The sequence below is a fragment of the Takifugu rubripes genome, chromosome 19 (genome assembly GCF_901000725.2).
Source record: "Takifugu rubripes chromosome 19, fTakRub1.2, whole genome shotgun sequence".
Classification (NCBI taxonomy): Eukaryota; Metazoa; Chordata; class Actinopteri; order Tetraodontiformes; family Tetraodontidae; genus Takifugu; species Takifugu rubripes.
This window is the reverse complement of record NC_042303.1, coordinates 7,963,087-7,981,044: the sequence shown is the minus strand read 5'-3', so window position 1 is coordinate 7,981,044 and position 17,958 is coordinate 7,963,087. Positions and strand designations below refer to the sequence as shown.

The following is a 17,958-nucleotide window of genomic DNA, read 5'->3' as shown; positions in this document are numbered from 1 at the left end:
AACGATGGCAACATTTTTCTCGTGCCTTTCTGTTTGCGGTACATGCCAAGGACCACTTTGCTCACATTATGCATGCTTGCCATCTGTCTCTGGTGTGTAGTGCACATATGGTGTCAAGCCAGTTGGGCCAATGTTGCTCATTTGAGGGCTGGCTCGCCGCGAGGCCTCGGCATTGAGAGAAGAGGAGAGAAAACCTGAACTCTGAGAAACATGCATCAGTGTTCACCCCAGAACCTAGCGTGTGGGTTCAGCGTACCCAAATTAGGCGTGGAATCTATTACACTTCTACTGACTCTTCACTTTCTGCTCATTCAAAAAAAAAAACTTTTCAACTGATCTCTTATTGATATCTCTTAACAAAAACAATTAAGCTTTCATTATTTACAATACTATTGATCCCAGTTAGCCACTTCATTAATTATCTCACTAAACATCTGATCCCATTTTATTTTTGTTTTTAGGGTTTTTTTCAGTTTCTCACAGTCTGGATTCTAATACTTTTTTTAGCTTATAAATTGCTTATAAATTACACCACAAGAAATGTAAGTACTCTGTTTTAAATATATATAAAATCATGCCTTCAGGTTTTTATCAAAGCTGTCTCCCCAAGGAGCATTGGGTTGCCCCTGTGTGGGACCCATCCAACCTCTAGTTATTCCAAATTAGGGTTGTTGAGGCAGTTTCAAAATGTCTTGCATTACAATGTCAAGCTTTGCATACATATTGTCCATTATGTTGCTTTTTTGTCAGAAACTCCAGAGGAGCAGAGCCTCCGAACACACCCCACCGGGCCCTCCTCCATTCGCCTCACCTGGAGATATATTCAGTCTTCTCAAGGCTATCGTCTGGAGTGGCGAGCGGGAGAAGGTTAGACATGCTAATGCTATCATTCATAATCATACTATCGTCACTTAATAACAACAAAGCATCTTGATATACAGTGGAGGAAAAAAGTGTTCAGCCGCCCTTCAAATTTTTTTGTTTATTGTTACCAAGAAAAAAAAACAAGCCCAATAAATTCTTGACGGTTTCAAGATGTCGGTTTTCAACATTGCTGGTTTCACAGTCAACAAATAACACAAAACTGAACCAACAAATAAATAGCCCCTCACATGATCAAATTAATATTTCGTAGTCTTGCCATTAGCGTGCAGTAGAACCCTGCACATGAACCATATAAGAAGATTTAGTCCCTGTAGAATGCATAAAAATGAATGGCATTCGGCTTTCAGATGAAATAATAATATATTTTATTATTATTTCTATTTTTAATAGGGTGTAGCTATACAGTAGGTGAATGAAATTGCCTGATTTGCCATTGTGTTTCCAGAGGGCCGTGTCCAGAGACTCTCTTTTCCAAGGAGCACTACCAGTTATGAGCTAACAGGTCTGCAGCCCAGCACAGAATACATCATCACCCTTTACACCCTGTATGAAGGTCGGGAGGTGGCCACTCCCGTCTCCACCACATCCAGAGGTACCTAACTTCATATGGCCGGATTTCTAGGTTCAGTGATGTTTGCAGGTTTTGCATGAAGTAAGATGTTGTCTGTGATGTTCTAGAAGAGCAGCCAGTTGGGAAAGTGTCCAACCTGAGAGTCGTGGAGTCTCTGGGAAGTACTGTTAGACTGGGCTGGACGGGTGTGGCTGGGGCCACACAGTACCGCATTTTTATCCTCAACAGAGAGGGTAAGCATCTATTATTCTGAATGTATTCATCTCTTCCACTGCTTACTTCTATTGATATGAACCTACTCCTGATTATACTCATGAAAGTGTGTGTATTTGTGTGTGTGTCATGCCATGTCAGTGGCTAGAGAGGAAATCCAGTTTATCCCTGGCAACCAGACAACGCTTGACCTAAGAGACCTGGCGGTGGGAGTGTCCTATGCAGTCAGTGTCACAGCACTCGTGGGAGAAAATGAAGGAGACCCAGTTAATGTTTACATCAAAACAGGTGACTGGAGATCTAGTTCACACACTTGATGAGGAAAGATTGGAATCCATCCATAATGGATGTATTTAATAATCCCCATGGTTATTTTTCTGTTTTTAGCTAATGTTAGACCGCTCAATGATGACAGTTACCCCTTAATGCCTTTTATAGACTTTTAGAGTTGAAAATATTTTAAGATGTTTTATGTGTTTCCCCCATGACCCTTCCTGATCTTCATTCCACCCAGCTCATGCTCTGGCTGGTTTTTCTCTAAAATGCTGCCCGCTGACTCCTCGCCACTTTGTGCTGGCGTTTGGGAGGTTTGCCAGTTAGAAAGCCTCCATCATGAGTCAGTCCCTCTTCCTCTGCAAACATCTTGCAGAAAGCTGCTGTCTGATCCTCTTAAGGGCTTTTTTGCTTAATTAAAACGCCCTTCTTAGTTTCAACTCACCATGTGGAGAGACATTCTGCTTTTACAAATCCAATAGTAACAGATTCCAAATCTCAATATCAGGGTGTAACATGTAGGAAATACAACCATTCTATCAGTAGATTATACTAGTTGAGAGGATTTTTGATGTATGATCAACAACACATGAAGACTGCCTTATTTCTCTGCTTTCTTTTGTGCGTTACATATTTCTCCCCTAATGGATCACTGGTAAGAAAGCTTCAATGTACTGTTTCATCAAAATGTGGCTTTCATTTGTATTGTGAAACGTAAATCAGGATGTTGCCACAACAATGAACATTAAACAGAAGAGCAGGCACAGAACACACGTGCACGCTGGAGGCTTAGTCTTTCTAACAGATGTACGGAGCAGCGGTGTGGTCTGAAGCTGTTCCTTGCTGAGAGGCTAAGACACAATATTGCTGCTATAAACCTGTTTACATCCCGATTACCCCTTTTGATCCTTAATTAGAGATCCTTAAGCCTTAATGTGTCTTTGGAATCCTAATTTATTAAATCGATGACATTTTGTTATATGGGAAAAAGACAGCTGAGGAAATAGTTAAGAAAATAACATTCTAAATGAAGGCTTGGCCTAAAATTTGTTAGAACTATGAAAAGACCAAAGAATTCAGTGGGTGTACCTGGTACCGATTAAAACTCCTTACACGCTTAAGTTAGCGTATTGTTTTGCTTCCTGTTCCTTTGGTGTTTATTTATATCCACTTTGTTGATTCATGGACATTTTTGTCTCAGATTTCTGACTCAGATTTTTAGCAAACTCTTGTTCTTGAGGCAGACAAAACAGCGACTGGTTCAACAATTCATGGTTGTTGATTTCAAATTCAGTTTGATCTTAGGATGGACATCTCTTATATGTATTTACACACTCAGGAAACCACATTTGTGTATGTTATTCAGGCAATTTCATCTTCTTTATAATAAGTTGTGAAAATGTGAACAGCTGTTTTATGATTAGCACCTTGTGTTTTTGTTATATTTATTCTAAATTCTATATTATTGTAACACATTATATCAGCAGTTTTCTTGTTATCCACTGAGAGAACTTTCTTACTTCCCGTTGGGTGTTTTTACAACACCCGTAATTTTGTTGGAAATCTTATGTCGTTTCATCAGTGTTTTAACCATACATGGGCTTTGGCACATCAAATCATTTATCGTTTTATTTTTAGAGCAAGGCTTGGGCGTAGTGACTGATCTCAAAGTGACTGACATAAACAGCCGTAGAATTCGAATTGCCTGGGCTGGTGTTGCTGGGGCAACAGGGTACAGGATTTCTTGGAGTCAAGGCGGCGGTAAGCGTGAATTTGATTACTTTGAATCTTTGATTTGCTTCCATCCATCATTGTATCTTTAATCTTCAGCATTTTCCACCTTAATGATGCGTATAACTGTAGTAAAGCAGCTCTGTGTTCTTCATGGCAGGTCCTGAAAAGTCCCAACTTCTGGGAGCAGAGGCCAGTACATTTATTATTGATGGCCTGCAACCAGATGAAGCAGTGGTCATTAGGGTTGCGGGTGTCTTTGATGGAGAGCGAGTTGGAAAGGCGGTCGAAGTGTCTTCTCGGACTAAATCGTATGGTGGGTCAAGGTCTGGCCTTCGTGTCACTGCTGTTACTTCTCAGAAGATCCAGATTGCCTGGTCGCCTTCCAAAAGCGCAGCCGGCTATAGGATCATTTGGCGACGTAACAATGGTAAGAAATCCTAATCCAGGAATGACAAATGTGAGAAGTGAGCCAGCTCTCAGGTGCTTTACATACTGTCTATAGAAACAACTGTCTTATTCCAGGTGCGGGTACAGAAACAACTCAGAATGTGCCTGCTGACACGTCTTCTTTCACCATTGAGGGGCTTCAGTCAGATTCATCATACACTGTGCAAGTTACTCCTGTCTTTGGATCTGTCTTTGGATCTCTAGACGGAAGTCCTTCCACCCTGGCTATTAAAACAGGTACCTTCATCTGCCTTTTATTGGGAGAAGCTGCTTGGGTTCAAACTGGATGAGATCGTATACAACAGCAGATTGTTGTTTTGTGCCCTTCTAAATTCAGAATCAGATCAGTCCGTTGTTGGGATCGTGACATCCCTCCAAGTCCAAGAGTCTCGGGGAGAGGTTGTACGTGTCTCCTGGGTTGGTGTCCAGGGAGCAACATCTTACCGCGTGTCTTGGAGGAAAACAGATGGTGATGGTTCAGTATATTCATTTTGAAGATTTATAAAGAATCTTTTTTTTTTTTAAAAAAGCACCAAGTCACCTTTTTTGCACTAGTCTATAATTGGCCGTGCTGTTGCAGGTGGTGAAGAGAAAAGTCAGCTGGTTGGAGGTGATGTGACTGCAGTGGATTTAGACCAGCTGGATCCTGGAGCCCAGTATGAGGTTCAGGTCAAGGCGATTGTTCAGAATCGAGAGGGAAGCCCTGTTTCTGTCAGGATCACCACACGTGAGTCCCACTTTTCTTACAAGTTTCAACCACTATCCCAAGTACAGAATAAACTGAGAAAACTGGATGTACTCTACTGTGATTTACATTTGCTTTTTAGAAGGTTCCTGTGAATTTGCGTGAAAAATGAGTGCAATAACTAAATCTTCGGCAAGTATTTTAACAAACTTATCTCCACTACTGTTATTTGCTCTCTTTACAGCTGGTGCTGTCACCCCCGCGCCCCCATTATACTCCACAGCTTTACAGGTGGCAGAGGTTACCCAGAATTCTGTGCGGCTTGTCTGGAATCCTTTACCGGGTGCCACAGGGTACATTCTGCGATGGGGTGATGAATTAGGTGAATCTTTTTATCATTTGAAATTAATTTAAGACTTTGTCTGTATATTCTTACCATTTTGGCTTTTCTCAGATATTGGGAGGGATGTTTCTGTCACGCTGGCTGCTGCGTCCACCTCTTACCAGGTGACGGGGCTGCATCTGGGCCATCGATACCGTTTTACTGTCCAGCCCACATTTGCACGGGGACTGGGAGCGATGAGTTTTGTAGATGAAAGAACTGGTACGACACCTTCACTTTCAAGCACGTAAATATCCGTAGCCACGCTTTCATTCCCCATGTAATCATGTCTGCAGTGTGTGTCGGTGGGCGTTTGGATGTGGTGTTTCTGGTGCCCGCCTCTACTGATAGAATAAGCATCGCAGGCGCTCTCCGTAGGCTTCTCACAAGCGCAGCAGGATCTCTGAACACCATCGGAGCCCGCGATTCACAGGTGCTTGTTCTTTTAGCCTGTACATTTTGATGGTGTGCGCATCACGTTTTCATCATTTGATTTCCTTTTTCTTTCAGGTGGGCATTGTAGTGTATGGTTACAGACCCAAAATGTGGTTCCTCCTCAATAGCCACGACAGGTCTGATACACTTCTGCAAAAGATTGAGGCAACACCCTTTGATGAAACCCCTGGAAATAACATAGGTCAAATCTTAGAGATACATCTGTGTTTGGAAATAATCCGCCACCTTGCTGTGTCTTATTTTTCTTAGTCTGTATTTGTGTGTCTCCCTCTGCAGGTGAAGCAGTGACCTTCACTACACGATACCTCCTGACCCCTGCAGCTGGACGAAGGCCTATGGTTCCCGGCGTTGTCGTCATCATCGGAGATAAAAAGTCTTCTGACAACCTTACGCTTGTGACAAACATTCTCAGAGCTACAGGTGTGAAAATCTCTGTCAAATAAAGAAGTAATGTAAGTTTAAATGTATGGTTAAACACTTGTTTAACTTGTTTAACTCAGGTGTCAAGGTGTTGGCCGTGGGTATCGGTCAGGCAGATACTGAGGAGTTGCGTCGGGCTGTGACGGACGGCAGCACACAGAATATCCTCTACACCCCTGAAGCGTCACAGTTGGACTCACTGCACACCAGATTAGCAGAATTACTGTGTAGCATTGCCAAAATACGAGATGTAAGAGGAACCACTGCTCAAACATGTTGTTTTATAGTATGGAGAACATGGTGGAGGGCGTCTTTTTATTATGCAGACTACAAAGGACTCAATAATAGCCAGAAAGCTGCCTGTAAAAGAAACAAAACTTTTTATTTTGTTGCCTTTATTCCCATTTTGTTTAGGGCGGTCCACTTCCAGACCGTTGTCCCGCTCAGTGTCCTCGGGTGAGACTGACACAAACGCCCTCTCCCTCTTTTCTTGCATTCCAAACTTTCTTGTTTCTAAATGACATCTTACCTTTTACTTTTAGGGTCAAAGGGGAGAACGTGGTGAGAAGGTATAGTGTAACTTTTTAACCTTTCTTCTTGTACCTAATATTTGCAGCTGTTATGCTGAAATGTCCTGCATAATTCCACAGGGCGAGAGAGGCAGAGATGGTTTGGATGGAAGAAAAGGAGAGCCTGTAAGTAAATACAAACCTGTAACATTGACAAAAGTGACTAAATTCTGCATAATGAATGCATAGAAGCATAATGAATGCTTCTATAAAGCACTCACAACCCGTAACTGAAGGGCAGGGGGACAGGGAAGGGACCAGAGCTGAGCACAGTATCATTAAAATAAAAGGATAACCCACTAACCCACTTGATGTGTTTGAGTACAAACAAAGACTATTAATTAATCTGTCCATGCACAGTTTTTGTTTAACCAAGGCACAACAAGCTTGAAGTACCATCTCAACACTAGGCATACTTTAGATTTGATCAATGCAGGGATGCTCCCGTGTAAAATTTGAACATTTTGACAGACAATGTCTTACCCTGTTTGTTTTAATCGAGGTTGATTTTGACTTTTCCAATATGTGTGTCTATATTTATGTAGGGACTTAATGGTTTGCCTGGAAGGGAGGGACCGAGGGGTCCGGAAGGGCGCCAAGGTCCACCAGGCCCATCGTCCCCTCTAGACCCTTCAGCCAGGTTGAAAGGAGAAAAAGGAGAGAAGGTGAGTAGGTTCAGTAAATATAGACAAACATTAATCAAAACTGCAGTAATTAGATAATTGTTATTAATCCAGGGATTCCCCGGCACTGATGGAAACCCAGGTTATCCAGGGCGGCAAGGTTCCCCAGGAACTGCAGGGGTCCCAGTGAGTTGAGGCACCAGAATCTAAGGATTGTAATATTTGCCCAAACATAACAAACCAATTTTGCTTTTGCAGGGGTCCCAGGGTTTACCTGGTCTCAAAGGTGACAAAGTGAGTTTCAATAATTCAGTTCATTAAAAATGTAATATATGAATATAAATATATATAAATTTATTTCCTAAGTGCTTATTTTGTTTAACTAGGGAAACCCAGGACTGGCAGGACCACAGGGGCAACAAGGTTTTAGAGGGGAAAAGGTGAGATAAACAGTGTCCTTAAAAAGGATTGATCTTTTTCTTCAAATGTATTTTCATTATGTTTTGGTGATTCTTTAGGGTGAACCAGGGTCAGTTGTAGAATCTGGGGGGGGTCTTCCAGGCAGGAAAGGAGAGCCTGGCATCCCTGGAATACCAGTAAGAAACTGAAACACAAAACAATCTTAAGCATTCTTCACAATGTTGTAGTGACACAGTTTTATGGTTTGTCCCACAACAAGCTCAGTGGAGAGTGTACCGTACTCTAACTACTCTTAATGTCATGTATTAAGGGGACTCCGGGTCAGCCAGGCATCGGTGGGACGAAAGGTGCGGCTGGAGTTCCAGGCATACCGGGTCAGGATGGTCGCCCTGGGTTACCTGGAACACCGGGGCTCTCCATCAAGGTTGTCCTTTTGTCCCATTTCTTCCTGCCTCCATTTAAAAAATACCTTCTCACTTGCCCCCCGATGCAGCAAACTAAACATATTATCTGAATAAACTGTATCCTCACATATTCCTCATTGGTAGATGTTAAAGTACGAAGCTCCAACAACAATTACTCTGAAATAAGCTGATTGATTATTAAGCGTGTTAAAACGTCCTCTATGCATTTTTACTTGTAAACATGTACACAGACTGCAACACTTTTCGACAGTTGCCGTCTTCAGGCACACGGTGGCAGTGTTTAGTCACTTTATTAAGAGGCGGTTTACTGTAAGATGGTCCGTGTGTCTTTGTATTAACAGAATGATTATTACAGGTATGACTGCAATATTTTTCTATGTTAATTGTTGTTTCTTTTTAATTGAAGCTAAAACTTAAAAGTAAAAAAATCCGAGTTCAACTAATAAAGTTGCTTAATATCAAAAATCAGACTTGCTTTATTCTTGAAACAGAAGAGCACAGTGTGTGGATCCTCCTGTCTTATTTATGTCTGAATTATAGAGTCCATAATTATGCTGTCGTCACCATGTTTCACTTTTACCTCTCTTTCTGCAGGGAGAGAAGGGCACCCCAGGGGAGCGGGTGAGTCACACCACCACCAGTTAGACTCCTTACTGCACAAGTGTCCTAGGGAGAACACAATTATAATGATTCACGGCTATTGTCTCTTTTTGCTGACAGGGAGCTCCAGGAGTCGGCAGTGGGGTTGCCGTGAAGGGCGAAAAAGGCTCCCCGGTAAGTGCTGTCAATCAACGACAATGTGCTGACATGTTTACCTTACATGAATTGTTGATGCGCACATGTTGCCTCTATTAGCATTCACTAATTGCAATTTTATCATCAGGGTTCTCCAGGACCTCCAGGGGGCATAGGTCCTGTAGGACTGGCAGGACCACAGGGTAAAAAAGGAGAAAAGGTGACTGCAAATTTAATCAATAGTGGTTAAGCTTGTTATACAGTAAGTTTAGCTCAGTAAAGATAAAAAAATAATCCCTTTTTTTTTAGGGTGAGAGTGCTGACGGGCTGCCAGGTCCTCCAGGCAGGCAAGGAGAACCTGGTGATAGAGTAAGACGAACATGTCACTTTTTTCTGATATCAAAATGGTGATAGATCATAACAAAGTGGATGCTTTACAAATAGCAACAACACCTCCTTTATCGCTGCCATGCCTCCACAGTCCTTGTTATGTTGATCACAATTTCCACAGTATTATTTATTTTGCCATGTACCAATGAACTATGGCTGCCATTCCAATTGCCACTGGTAAATATCCAGTCTTTTGGCACAAAGAAATGGTGACATATTGTCCTTACATCTTTTAGGGTCCCCGTGGGCCTCCAGGGGAACTTGGTAGCAAGGTAAGATATTGGTAAGAAAAATCACCTGGGTTGAAAGGTGCAAATTGAAGAGTGATATTTTCTGGTCTCTGCTGTGATAGGGTGACAGAGGACAGCCCGGGGAGGATGGATCTAAGGGAGACAGGGTGAGTCACATGACATGAGAGTCAGTCAGACATGTACATGCACGTCTGTATACATGTAAATGCATGTCGATCATGGATTATTAGTCTTTTTGAATTGATGTATATGAACGAGTGTGGTGCCGGCTTTGTTTTAGAATGTTTCCTCATTGTTTAGAATTGGAGATTATTGAAAATTCAAGGCAATATTACAACCATTAGGATAGAGAACACCAGGGCTAAATCAGTATCACACGGAAGTGTGCATATGTGCGACATCAGAAAGGACAGAGAACATAAAGTTGCTCATGTAGGTGCACATTGGTGTGCCAAAAATGGGATCACAGGCTGATCCAAGTGCTGTGGATTTCCTGTTGAGGCGTGTGTCATTCCCAAGTGGCTGCAGTGCTTCAGGCTTGAGTGTTCCAGGATGATGATGGCTTGGATGCTATTGACTGGCCCAGCCATTCCTCAGACCTGGATCCAAACAAGCACCTCTGGGACGTGATGTATCGGTGCATCTAACACTGCCACATCAAACCACAGAGCTGATTGATGCTTTAATCCAGATCTGAGGGAAGATCCTCCATCTGTTGCCCAATCAGAAGCACGCTTGGACAATGAAGGAAGTGCATAGAGGCCTGTGGAGGCCGTTCACACTACTGAGCTGTTATGAGTTGTGATGACTAAAGGTGGGATCAATATGATCTCATTTTTCAATTTTTATTTCACGTGAGTTTCTGAATCTTATCCTCAGTGGGTTTATCCCTCATATGTTATTTTGTTCTCAGCAAATAACACCATTTTATCCAATACAATTTTACGCTGACACATTGTATTCCAGAACTGGGACACGTGCTTTCTCCATATGATCTCATTGGTTTTTGTGAGGAAATATATATCAGTAACTGTCGCACTTTAATACACGACCTTTCCATCCAATGCGATCTATATTATAAAGAAGCCTTTATTCATCAATTGCTTGCACAGCGGAATTCTGAGGCTGGATGGAGGGTCAATCTGATGTTGAGTGGCAATATTGTTCACAAACATAAATATATCAGCATTACTGATGCTTCAGGATGCATCTCTCGATTTATCACTGCAATAAATCATAGCTCTCTAAATCAAAATCACTGAAATATACAAAAGTAGCTCACGAGGGATTACATATATTTGCTTCACAGATATTTCTAAGGTGATGATTATTTATTCTTGATGTCTGATGATGATCATCAGCAGTGAGAGCATCCTACACGTGATTGTGCTTGAGAGACTGTGTTATCTTTTGCCTGTTTCTTTATATCCATCTGGCCTGATTCAATTGAAAAGAGCTGTGATAGTCAGAGGATTCTAGGATGAAGAACAATAAGAGCTGATTAACTTATTATACTGAAACATGGACAGTCTCGGCTGCTCTAGGGCATCGTGTACTTGAGATGAACCAAACGCCCCAGTTCTAACACCTGTCTAATTGAACGTGGCTACAACACGATGTTGGTGAGGAAGGTTATGAGTTCAAAACCCTCTTGATTTGTTTTGATAAATGAAGCTTCTTAGCATCTAAAAATACTCAATACTTACTTTAACTTAAATGGATAGTGAGCAAATTACTACTAAATGTGGTCATGTGACTCTGCACAGGGGGAAAGGGGAGCAGCTGGTGAACCTGGGGAGAGAGTGAGTTATTTCAAAGCATTTCAAATTACTGTCGTGCTCATTAGATTTTGAGCTTTTACATGAATAAGGTTGCGTTTCAGGGAGACCCAGGAAAGCCAGGCACTCCAGGAACTCCAGGATTGAGGGTAAGTAGATGTTTTATAAAGTGTTAAGATTAGATATACTTGATTGATCCCACAATGGGGAAATTTACTTACTTTTAGCTTGTATAGTAGTACAAATTAGCAGCATATGACATTACAGTGTTACACTAATAGAGTGTACAATAGTACTAGTGCATAAAAGATAGACTGTGAAAGATAACTAAAGATTTACATAGAAGAAAGGTAACTCAGTTAAAGCATTTTTTCATTAACACTATAAACTATGTGCATTAAATTCAATGGAATAAGATCTATACAAAAATGAAAAACATTGCCATATACTATTATTATGTTTCTGTCTCATTTTTCTGCCTGGGTAGATGCATAATGTCTGACTCATTTGTCATTAGGGTTTACCAGGGTCCAGTGGCTCACCAGGGGAAAAGGTGCGACTGATTCCATTAAGAGAAATTAAATGTGAAGCAGGAGGCTAACAGGAGCGTGATTCCATCAATGTCTGCTTCATAATGTGATGTAATGAATTTCCAAGCTGAGGTGAATAAGCTATTGAACCTATCTGTTCCCAGGGGGGTGAAGGTGCACGAGGGGAGCCTGGTAGAAGCGTGAGTAATTAGATTTTGAAAATCTTGCTATTAGCTGTATTCTCACCAGTCACACTGGCAGGCTCTGTGACGACTATAAGTCTCTGTTGTGTTCACTATTTTCACAGACTCCGGGTATTCCAGGGAAGAAAGGGGATCAGGTATAATGTTTCCTATTTAGAAAAAGCCTGCCTGAGCTGAGCGGTTTTTCACTCAGTTGTTTCCACTTTCTGATTTTCACAGGGTGACAGAGGCCTGCCTGGTCCAGAGGGCCTACGGGGAGAAAAAGGAGAGCCGGGGCTAAAAGGAGTGCAAGTGAGCAAGTGGTGGATAATGATGATGCTTTAGAAAGTATTGAATATTCCATATCAATTCCAAGTTCTCTCTGCATCACATTTGCACTTTCTTCCATTTTTCAAGGGGTCTCCAGGACCTGCTGGAACAGGTGTAGTTGGATCCAAAGGGGAGACAGGAGAGAGAGTAAGTTCACTTAAGAAACTATTTTCTTTGTTGAATTTGTGCCCCAAAATGAAGTAAATAAGGAACCATAATTTGCTTTATCTTTAGGGACCTCCTGGTGCCAGCGGCAGACCAGGCATCAAGGTGAGAGGCTGGCAGTTTACTGCTTTTAGCCCTAATTTGTAATTTAAATCATTTTAATGTTGGATTTCTCTTGTAACTGGTCTATAGGGAGATCCAGGTGAACCAGGCGAGAGGGGGGAGAATGGGCGGCCAGGGCTCTCAGGAAAGCCTGGTCTTCCTGGGAAAGAGGTGATGTATAGATTCTTTTTAAAGATTAAGTGCCTCCTCTCCACAATCCGATCAGTGTCATCTTTAATACATTTACGGTGAAGCACTTTTCTATTAATGACCTCCATTGGAGGTTAAATGCAGTAACTTGCACTTGCTAGAGCATTTTTTATCATAGCATCGCGACTTGATACGTGGATAGAACATTATTAAGTGGCACATATCTTTTGCTGATGCGGTGGTATATTTCAGTTGCCCCTGAATGTATACCTTTTTATATATAAACTTTATTCTGCTCTGTTACATGCTTTCTAATGATGCAATTTAAGAGGTAAAACTAAATGTAATTTGTTTGCTTCTTTACTCTGTACTTGGATAGAGGTTCTAAGATTTCCTTCTGTTTTTAATCAAATCTTTATACCTGTATCATACAGGGAGCTAGAGGTGAAAAGGGTGACGAAGGTATACCTGTAAGTATGGTTTCTGCGTTCCACATCATTGCTCATCTCATGCATTTATAAGAACGAGCCTGTGCTCTACATGCTGCTGTTAAGGCCTTTTTCAAATTGATTTTCAAAAGGGGGAGTCGGGTCTTCCAGGGAAAGCAGGAGATAGAGGTTTGAGGGTATGTTTTTAGTCTAAACTCATCAAATTAATCTTTTAAATCTATTTTAAAGTTAACCTTAATCTTTGACTTGACACAGGGACTGTCTGGTCAACCGGGGCGACCAGGAGAGAAAGGTGAAACAGGAGACCCAGGAGAGACTGGGCGTGATGTGAGAAACCTATATAAAACATACATTTATAACTGATAACGTTGAGTCGAGCCGCTAGGTGATTTTTGTGCTTTTGCTGATAGGGCAGCTCTGGTCCTGCCGGACCAAGAGGGGAAAAAGGAGACCAGGTTTGTTGTTTTGCTTTATCTTTGCAATTTCACAATTTTGTGGTTGTCATTGGATTTACATTTTTTACTCTCCTTTAAGGGAACCCAGGGGCCTCCAGGGCCACCAGGAAAAGTGGTAGGTGTGATAACACTGCCCAGTTTATACATTATACAATACTACCAGTACAATACCAGTAAAGATGCTGCTGGTTGTTGAATATTAAATGAGTTGGGAAGGACAATCCTATAAAATATAGACATAAACAAAACAATTAAACGAGGCTGTGTGATTTGTCACAGTTCATGCCAGTCAGTAAAGGTCAATAGACAGCTGCACATCGGAAGATACAATGGGTTGGGGCTTTTTTTAGACATTAGGCTTATGGAATGATAAATAAGACCCCAGTGAACGCAGTTAGTTATCACAGATAGTCAGGAAAAAGCAGAACAGGATACAGGAGTGTTCAAAATGACACATTAAGCGACACGCTAAGGATCAAAATCATTATTCTACATCAATACCTTAAATATTCTAGCCTCATCCATTAGGCTAGAAAAACTTGCTTGCCTCAGCTTGAGGGTGTTTTTTGCTAAGTCCACAAGGTCTTTCGCTTGCCTTTAACTGAGAAGAGGCTTCATTCACAGCGCTGCAGTAAAGCCTAGAGTAGTAGAGGGCTGCAGTAATGGTTGCCCATTTAGAACTTTCTCCTATCTGCACACCAGAGCTCGAGCTCAGCCAGAGCGCCCATTACGTTCTTCATCATGTCTCTTATCTGGACCACTTTGGTCAGACCCATGGCTCTTGGAAGATTCCCGGTTGTTCTGAGCACCTCTAATTCAGAACATTAGAGGAGTCTGTGCTCTTGAGAAGTTTGTGTTCTCAGATCAGTGTTGAATTAAGATCAGACAAACATGTCCAAATCACATTCAGACCAATGAATTTAGCACAGTAGAACCCCAATCAAGCCATGCCAACATCTGAAAGATGTTATGAATTATGACTGTGCAATAGATTACTTTTTCTTTATAACCCGAGAATTGTAGTGTTGCGGCTGTGGTGTAATTTACATGTGTATCAATCTGGATAAGCTTCAGTGTGTTTCTTTTAAACAGACCGACATTCAAGGTCAGCTCAAAGGAGAAAGAGGACAAACGGTAAGCTCTGAACTTAAATAGCTTCCGCTCTGAAATGTTGCCACTAATGTTGTAAATATTGACTTTCTGATTGGTGCAAAATACATAAAATCAAGTCAACAATCAATAAAACATGCAACGCATGCATGTCGGAAAAGGCTATAATGAAAATAGAACGTGTCGTAGCCATAACAAATTGCATCACGGTGATTGTCAGGGAGATGACGGCGAACCAGGAGAGCCTGGACACAAAGGTCAGAAAGGGGAAGCAGGGACTCCTGGAGCCCCGGGCCTACAAGTGAGTTTTTTCTCATTCTGCCACTTAGAACTGTTTCTGTGAGCAGAAGAGAAGCTTCTATATATGCATCTGTATGTACGCCGACCTGTTTCCCTGTGGATTTGGTATGCATGGCTGGTTACCCTTTTTGACATCTATCTTTTTTTCTCTGTGTTCCGTGAAGGGTTCTGAGGGACAGCGGGGGCCTACAGGCACAAGAGTGAGTTTGACATAAAATAGGAATTGTTTGGTAAATTAATATAAGACATAACATTACATACGGATCATTATTTCACACCTATGGTTTTGTACTTTCCAGGGTGAGAAAGGTGACAGAGGAGCAGCTGGAGACAAGGTTTGAAACCAATCAATCAATGCAACAAAGAATGATTGTTTCTCAGCCAGGGTTCTTATGTTGAATTTCTGTCACTTTTCCTTTATAACCCTTAAATATCTTTGTGATCAGGGAGAAAGAGGATCAGCTGGGTTAGATGGTCGTCCGGGTCTGGATGGTAAACCTGGTGTTTCTGGACCCCCTGGTCAGAGGGTAGGTGGTTCTTACCATTTTTATCTGAACAAGAATGGTGCTACATATTCGTTACCATTGCTGTTTTCTGGCTTCTTTGTCACAGGGGGATCCTGGGAAAACAGGTGATCCTGGAAGAGATGTAAGTTTTTGCTTTTTGTGTCACAGTATCAGTTTCATTGGAAAATGCTGATGACCCTGTGGTAAATTAGTGCCCATAGGGAAGTTTTCATGCGCGTATGTGATAAGCATGTCCTGCAGGGGGCGCTGTGGAGGTGTTAGAATTCAATAATAACTTTATTAAAGTTAAAACTTTCCCTATTGCGTGATATATTATTAGGTAATATTTTAGATACACACTTGGAAATGTTAGTGTTCTTTTAAACTGTCTTCATTTCAAACTGCGTCATTGCTACCAGCGCTTTAATAGAAATGTCATCATTCCACACTGTGCATATTCCCATGGATTCACTTTTACGCAAATGACATATACATGCCCAAAAACTGTCACAATATGTTGCAAAAATCATAATTAACTGGGAATTTGTATTGGAAAAGAATTGAGATTCCTTCTGTGTGTGTTGACAGGGTTTACCAGGCCTTAGAGGAGAAGCAGGACCACCTGGGCCTGTTGGACCTCCTGGGAATCCTGGGACACCTGTGAGTATATACACCGTGGGAATGCTGCTGCATTATCGATGATTAAACATTACTGCTGTTATTTTACAGGGTAAAGCAGGTGACGATGGCAAACCTGGCGCTCCGGGAAAAATGGTAACTTGTAACTATGATTCACTCTGCCTTTATAAATATTCATATAAAAATTACATACATTATATAACAACTAGCTCAAACCAGTTTGATACAAAGTACAGCTGACATTTTCCTTATTTTCCTTCACTCTCACCCTCTCACTTGTGACAGTATGGATGTTACTTTCTTTAATCGTAATTGTTGCACATATAAAACCGTTGAAATTGCATTTCTTGTTTCTGTTGTTTCAAGAAAGATGCTTCTCTCTTTTTTTGACAGGGTGAAGAAGGTGTCCCCGGTGAAGATGGCAGAAAGGTTTGTGGCTGTTTTTGCAAATTATATCCATTTGGAAGCACTGAAGCATTTATTTAATGTTTTTGGAAGTTGTGGTTATAGTGGTTTTATTTTGTATCGTTCATCTGCAGGGAGACAAAGGAGAAGCAGGAGCAGCAGGAAGAGATGTCAGTTAAATCAGTTCTCTCTCATGTTATTATGTCTAGTTTGTTTCCTCACTGTGTGCTGTCTTTGTCCAGCCTGCTGTGTCCCCCCCCCACCATTTAATGATCCTTCCATCCTTGTTATTATTGTACTACACTTCCGTTTTTCTCCTTTCATTTCTCCTCGTCACTCTCCTCTTGAAATCTGTATTTATTTGCTCTGACATTGACATAACTCACTTTCACTCACTGCTGAATCAATGTGCTTCTCCGAGGAATACTCACCAGCCCAGTTTTGAAATGTCAGAGTGGTGTTTTCAATTCTTATTAATTATCTGGATGACATCAGCGGAGTGCTGGCAGCACCACCTGCTTTGATTTAATTCTTCAATGTCCTCTAGAGAAGGAGGAAGTTCACATAAACATTGTCATTGTTTGTTGTGTTTTTTCTTTCCTTTTCAGGGCCGTGATGGGCTGAAAGGAGACCGTGGCCCTGCTGGACTTGGAGGACCCTCTGGACCTCCAGGCCCACCTGGCTTACCTGGCAGCATTGGTCCACCTGGGCAGGTTTGACCTTCACTGTTAGATTTTGGTCATTAAAACTGCTTTTGTTTGTTTCTTTACAAAGGCACTTTTTTCGCATCACAGATCGTATATGTTAAAGGAGCTGATGCTACACCGATACCAGGACCGCAAGGGCCTCCGGGCACTCCGGTGAGTGCGCAGAGCATTTTAGCGTAGTTATTAGGTACAGTCTTCCTATTTGTATTGTCCTCCTACGCAAGCTATTGATCTCCAATTGCTTCTGTTGAGTGGAGAAAAATACAGTCTTTACACCCAAAACTGAGCCATATATTTAAAGCCATTGAATCAACCTGCAATTTTGTGTCAATATCAGTAAGATATGGCATATACTGTAGATCTTACTGGGTGGAATTAGCAGATGGGATATCTGTCTGGATTAGACTGATATCCTGCCTTCCCACATAATTGTCTCCTGTATTGTGTATTCAGGTTCTTCAGCTCTATTTATAGATCTCATTCCCTTGAATTCGACTGAAGATCAGAATGCGACTTATGTGTTTTTATCTCTCGGCATTAATGTGAGCTGGTCAAAGGACCTTTTAAGATCTTGAAAACATCAAAGTGTGAATACTTCTCATTCAATTCATGCTGAAAGACCACTGTGCAGGTTCATGTTGCTAAATTCCATTTCACCAAGAACTACACCG

The 17,958-nt window shown here is 41.6% G+C and overlaps 1 protein-coding gene across 8 annotated transcripts in view; it reads left to right on the top strand.

Annotated features, from left to right (window-relative positions):
* col7a1 (collagen, type VII, alpha 1) overlaps positions 1-17,958 on the top strand; it is a 46,446-nt gene that overhangs the window by 9,065 nt on the left and 19,423 nt on the right. For 7 of the 8 annotated variants that reach the window (XM_029827017.1, XM_029827016.1, XM_029827015.1 and 4 more), the window contains exons 13-68: positions 751-867; positions 1,331-1,477; positions 1,564-1,689; positions 1,811-1,957; positions 3,581-3,703; positions 3,834-4,103; positions 4,199-4,360; positions 4,461-4,592; positions 4,704-4,850; positions 5,053-5,190; positions 5,263-5,412; positions 5,487-5,623; positions 5,701-5,827; positions 5,923-6,066; positions 6,147-6,316; positions 6,481-6,522; positions 6,609-6,635; positions 6,717-6,761; positions 7,181-7,300; positions 7,373-7,444; positions 7,517-7,552; positions 7,645-7,698; positions 7,777-7,854; positions 7,989-8,102; positions 8,698-8,724; positions 8,824-8,877; positions 8,987-9,058; positions 9,148-9,207; positions 9,465-9,500; positions 9,581-9,625; positions 11,246-11,281; positions 11,362-11,406; positions 11,775-11,810; positions 11,952-11,987; positions 12,095-12,127; positions 12,210-12,281; positions 12,387-12,446; positions 12,534-12,569; positions 12,657-12,737; positions 13,151-13,186; positions 13,297-13,341; positions 13,421-13,492; positions 13,576-13,620; positions 13,700-13,735; positions 14,713-14,754; positions 14,951-15,031; positions 15,195-15,230; positions 15,330-15,365; positions 15,477-15,557; positions 15,643-15,678; positions 16,125-16,196; positions 16,266-16,310; positions 16,569-16,604; positions 16,715-16,750; positions 17,189-17,293; positions 17,375-17,440. In XM_029827017.1, coding sequence (XP_029682877.1) covers positions 751-867; positions 1,331-1,477; positions 1,564-1,689; positions 1,811-1,957; positions 3,581-3,703; positions 3,834-4,103; positions 4,199-4,360; positions 4,461-4,592; positions 4,704-4,850; positions 5,053-5,190; positions 5,263-5,412; positions 5,487-5,623; positions 5,701-5,827; positions 5,923-6,066; positions 6,147-6,316; positions 6,481-6,522; positions 6,609-6,635; positions 6,717-6,761; positions 7,181-7,300; positions 7,373-7,444; positions 7,517-7,552; positions 7,645-7,698; positions 7,777-7,854; positions 7,989-8,102; positions 8,698-8,724; positions 8,824-8,877; positions 8,987-9,058; positions 9,148-9,207; positions 9,465-9,500; positions 9,581-9,625; positions 11,246-11,281; positions 11,362-11,406; positions 11,775-11,810; positions 11,952-11,987; positions 12,095-12,127; positions 12,210-12,281; positions 12,387-12,446; positions 12,534-12,569; positions 12,657-12,737; positions 13,151-13,186; positions 13,297-13,341; positions 13,421-13,492; positions 13,576-13,620; positions 13,700-13,735; positions 14,713-14,754; positions 14,951-15,031; positions 15,195-15,230; positions 15,330-15,365; positions 15,477-15,557; positions 15,643-15,678; positions 16,125-16,196; positions 16,266-16,310; positions 16,569-16,604; positions 16,715-16,750; positions 17,189-17,293; positions 17,375-17,440 — 4,460 coding nt within the window. The remainder of the gene's footprint in view (positions 1-750; positions 868-1,330; positions 1,478-1,563; positions 1,690-1,810; positions 1,958-3,580; positions 3,704-3,833; positions 4,104-4,198; positions 4,361-4,460; positions 4,593-4,703; positions 4,851-5,052; positions 5,191-5,262; positions 5,413-5,486; positions 5,624-5,700; positions 5,828-5,922; positions 6,067-6,146; positions 6,317-6,480; positions 6,523-6,608; positions 6,636-6,716; positions 6,762-7,180; positions 7,301-7,372; positions 7,445-7,516; positions 7,553-7,644; positions 7,699-7,776; positions 7,855-7,988; positions 8,103-8,697; positions 8,725-8,823; positions 8,878-8,986; positions 9,059-9,147; positions 9,208-9,464; positions 9,501-9,580; positions 9,626-11,245; positions 11,282-11,361; positions 11,407-11,774; positions 11,811-11,951; positions 11,988-12,094; positions 12,128-12,209; positions 12,282-12,386; positions 12,447-12,533; positions 12,570-12,656; positions 12,738-13,150; positions 13,187-13,296; positions 13,342-13,420; positions 13,493-13,575; positions 13,621-13,699; positions 13,736-14,712; positions 14,755-14,950; positions 15,032-15,194; positions 15,231-15,329; positions 15,366-15,476; positions 15,558-15,642; positions 15,679-16,124; positions 16,197-16,265; positions 16,311-16,568; positions 16,605-16,714; positions 16,751-17,188; positions 17,294-17,374; positions 17,441-17,958) is intronic. The other variant, XM_029827014.1, reaches the window with a different exon arrangement.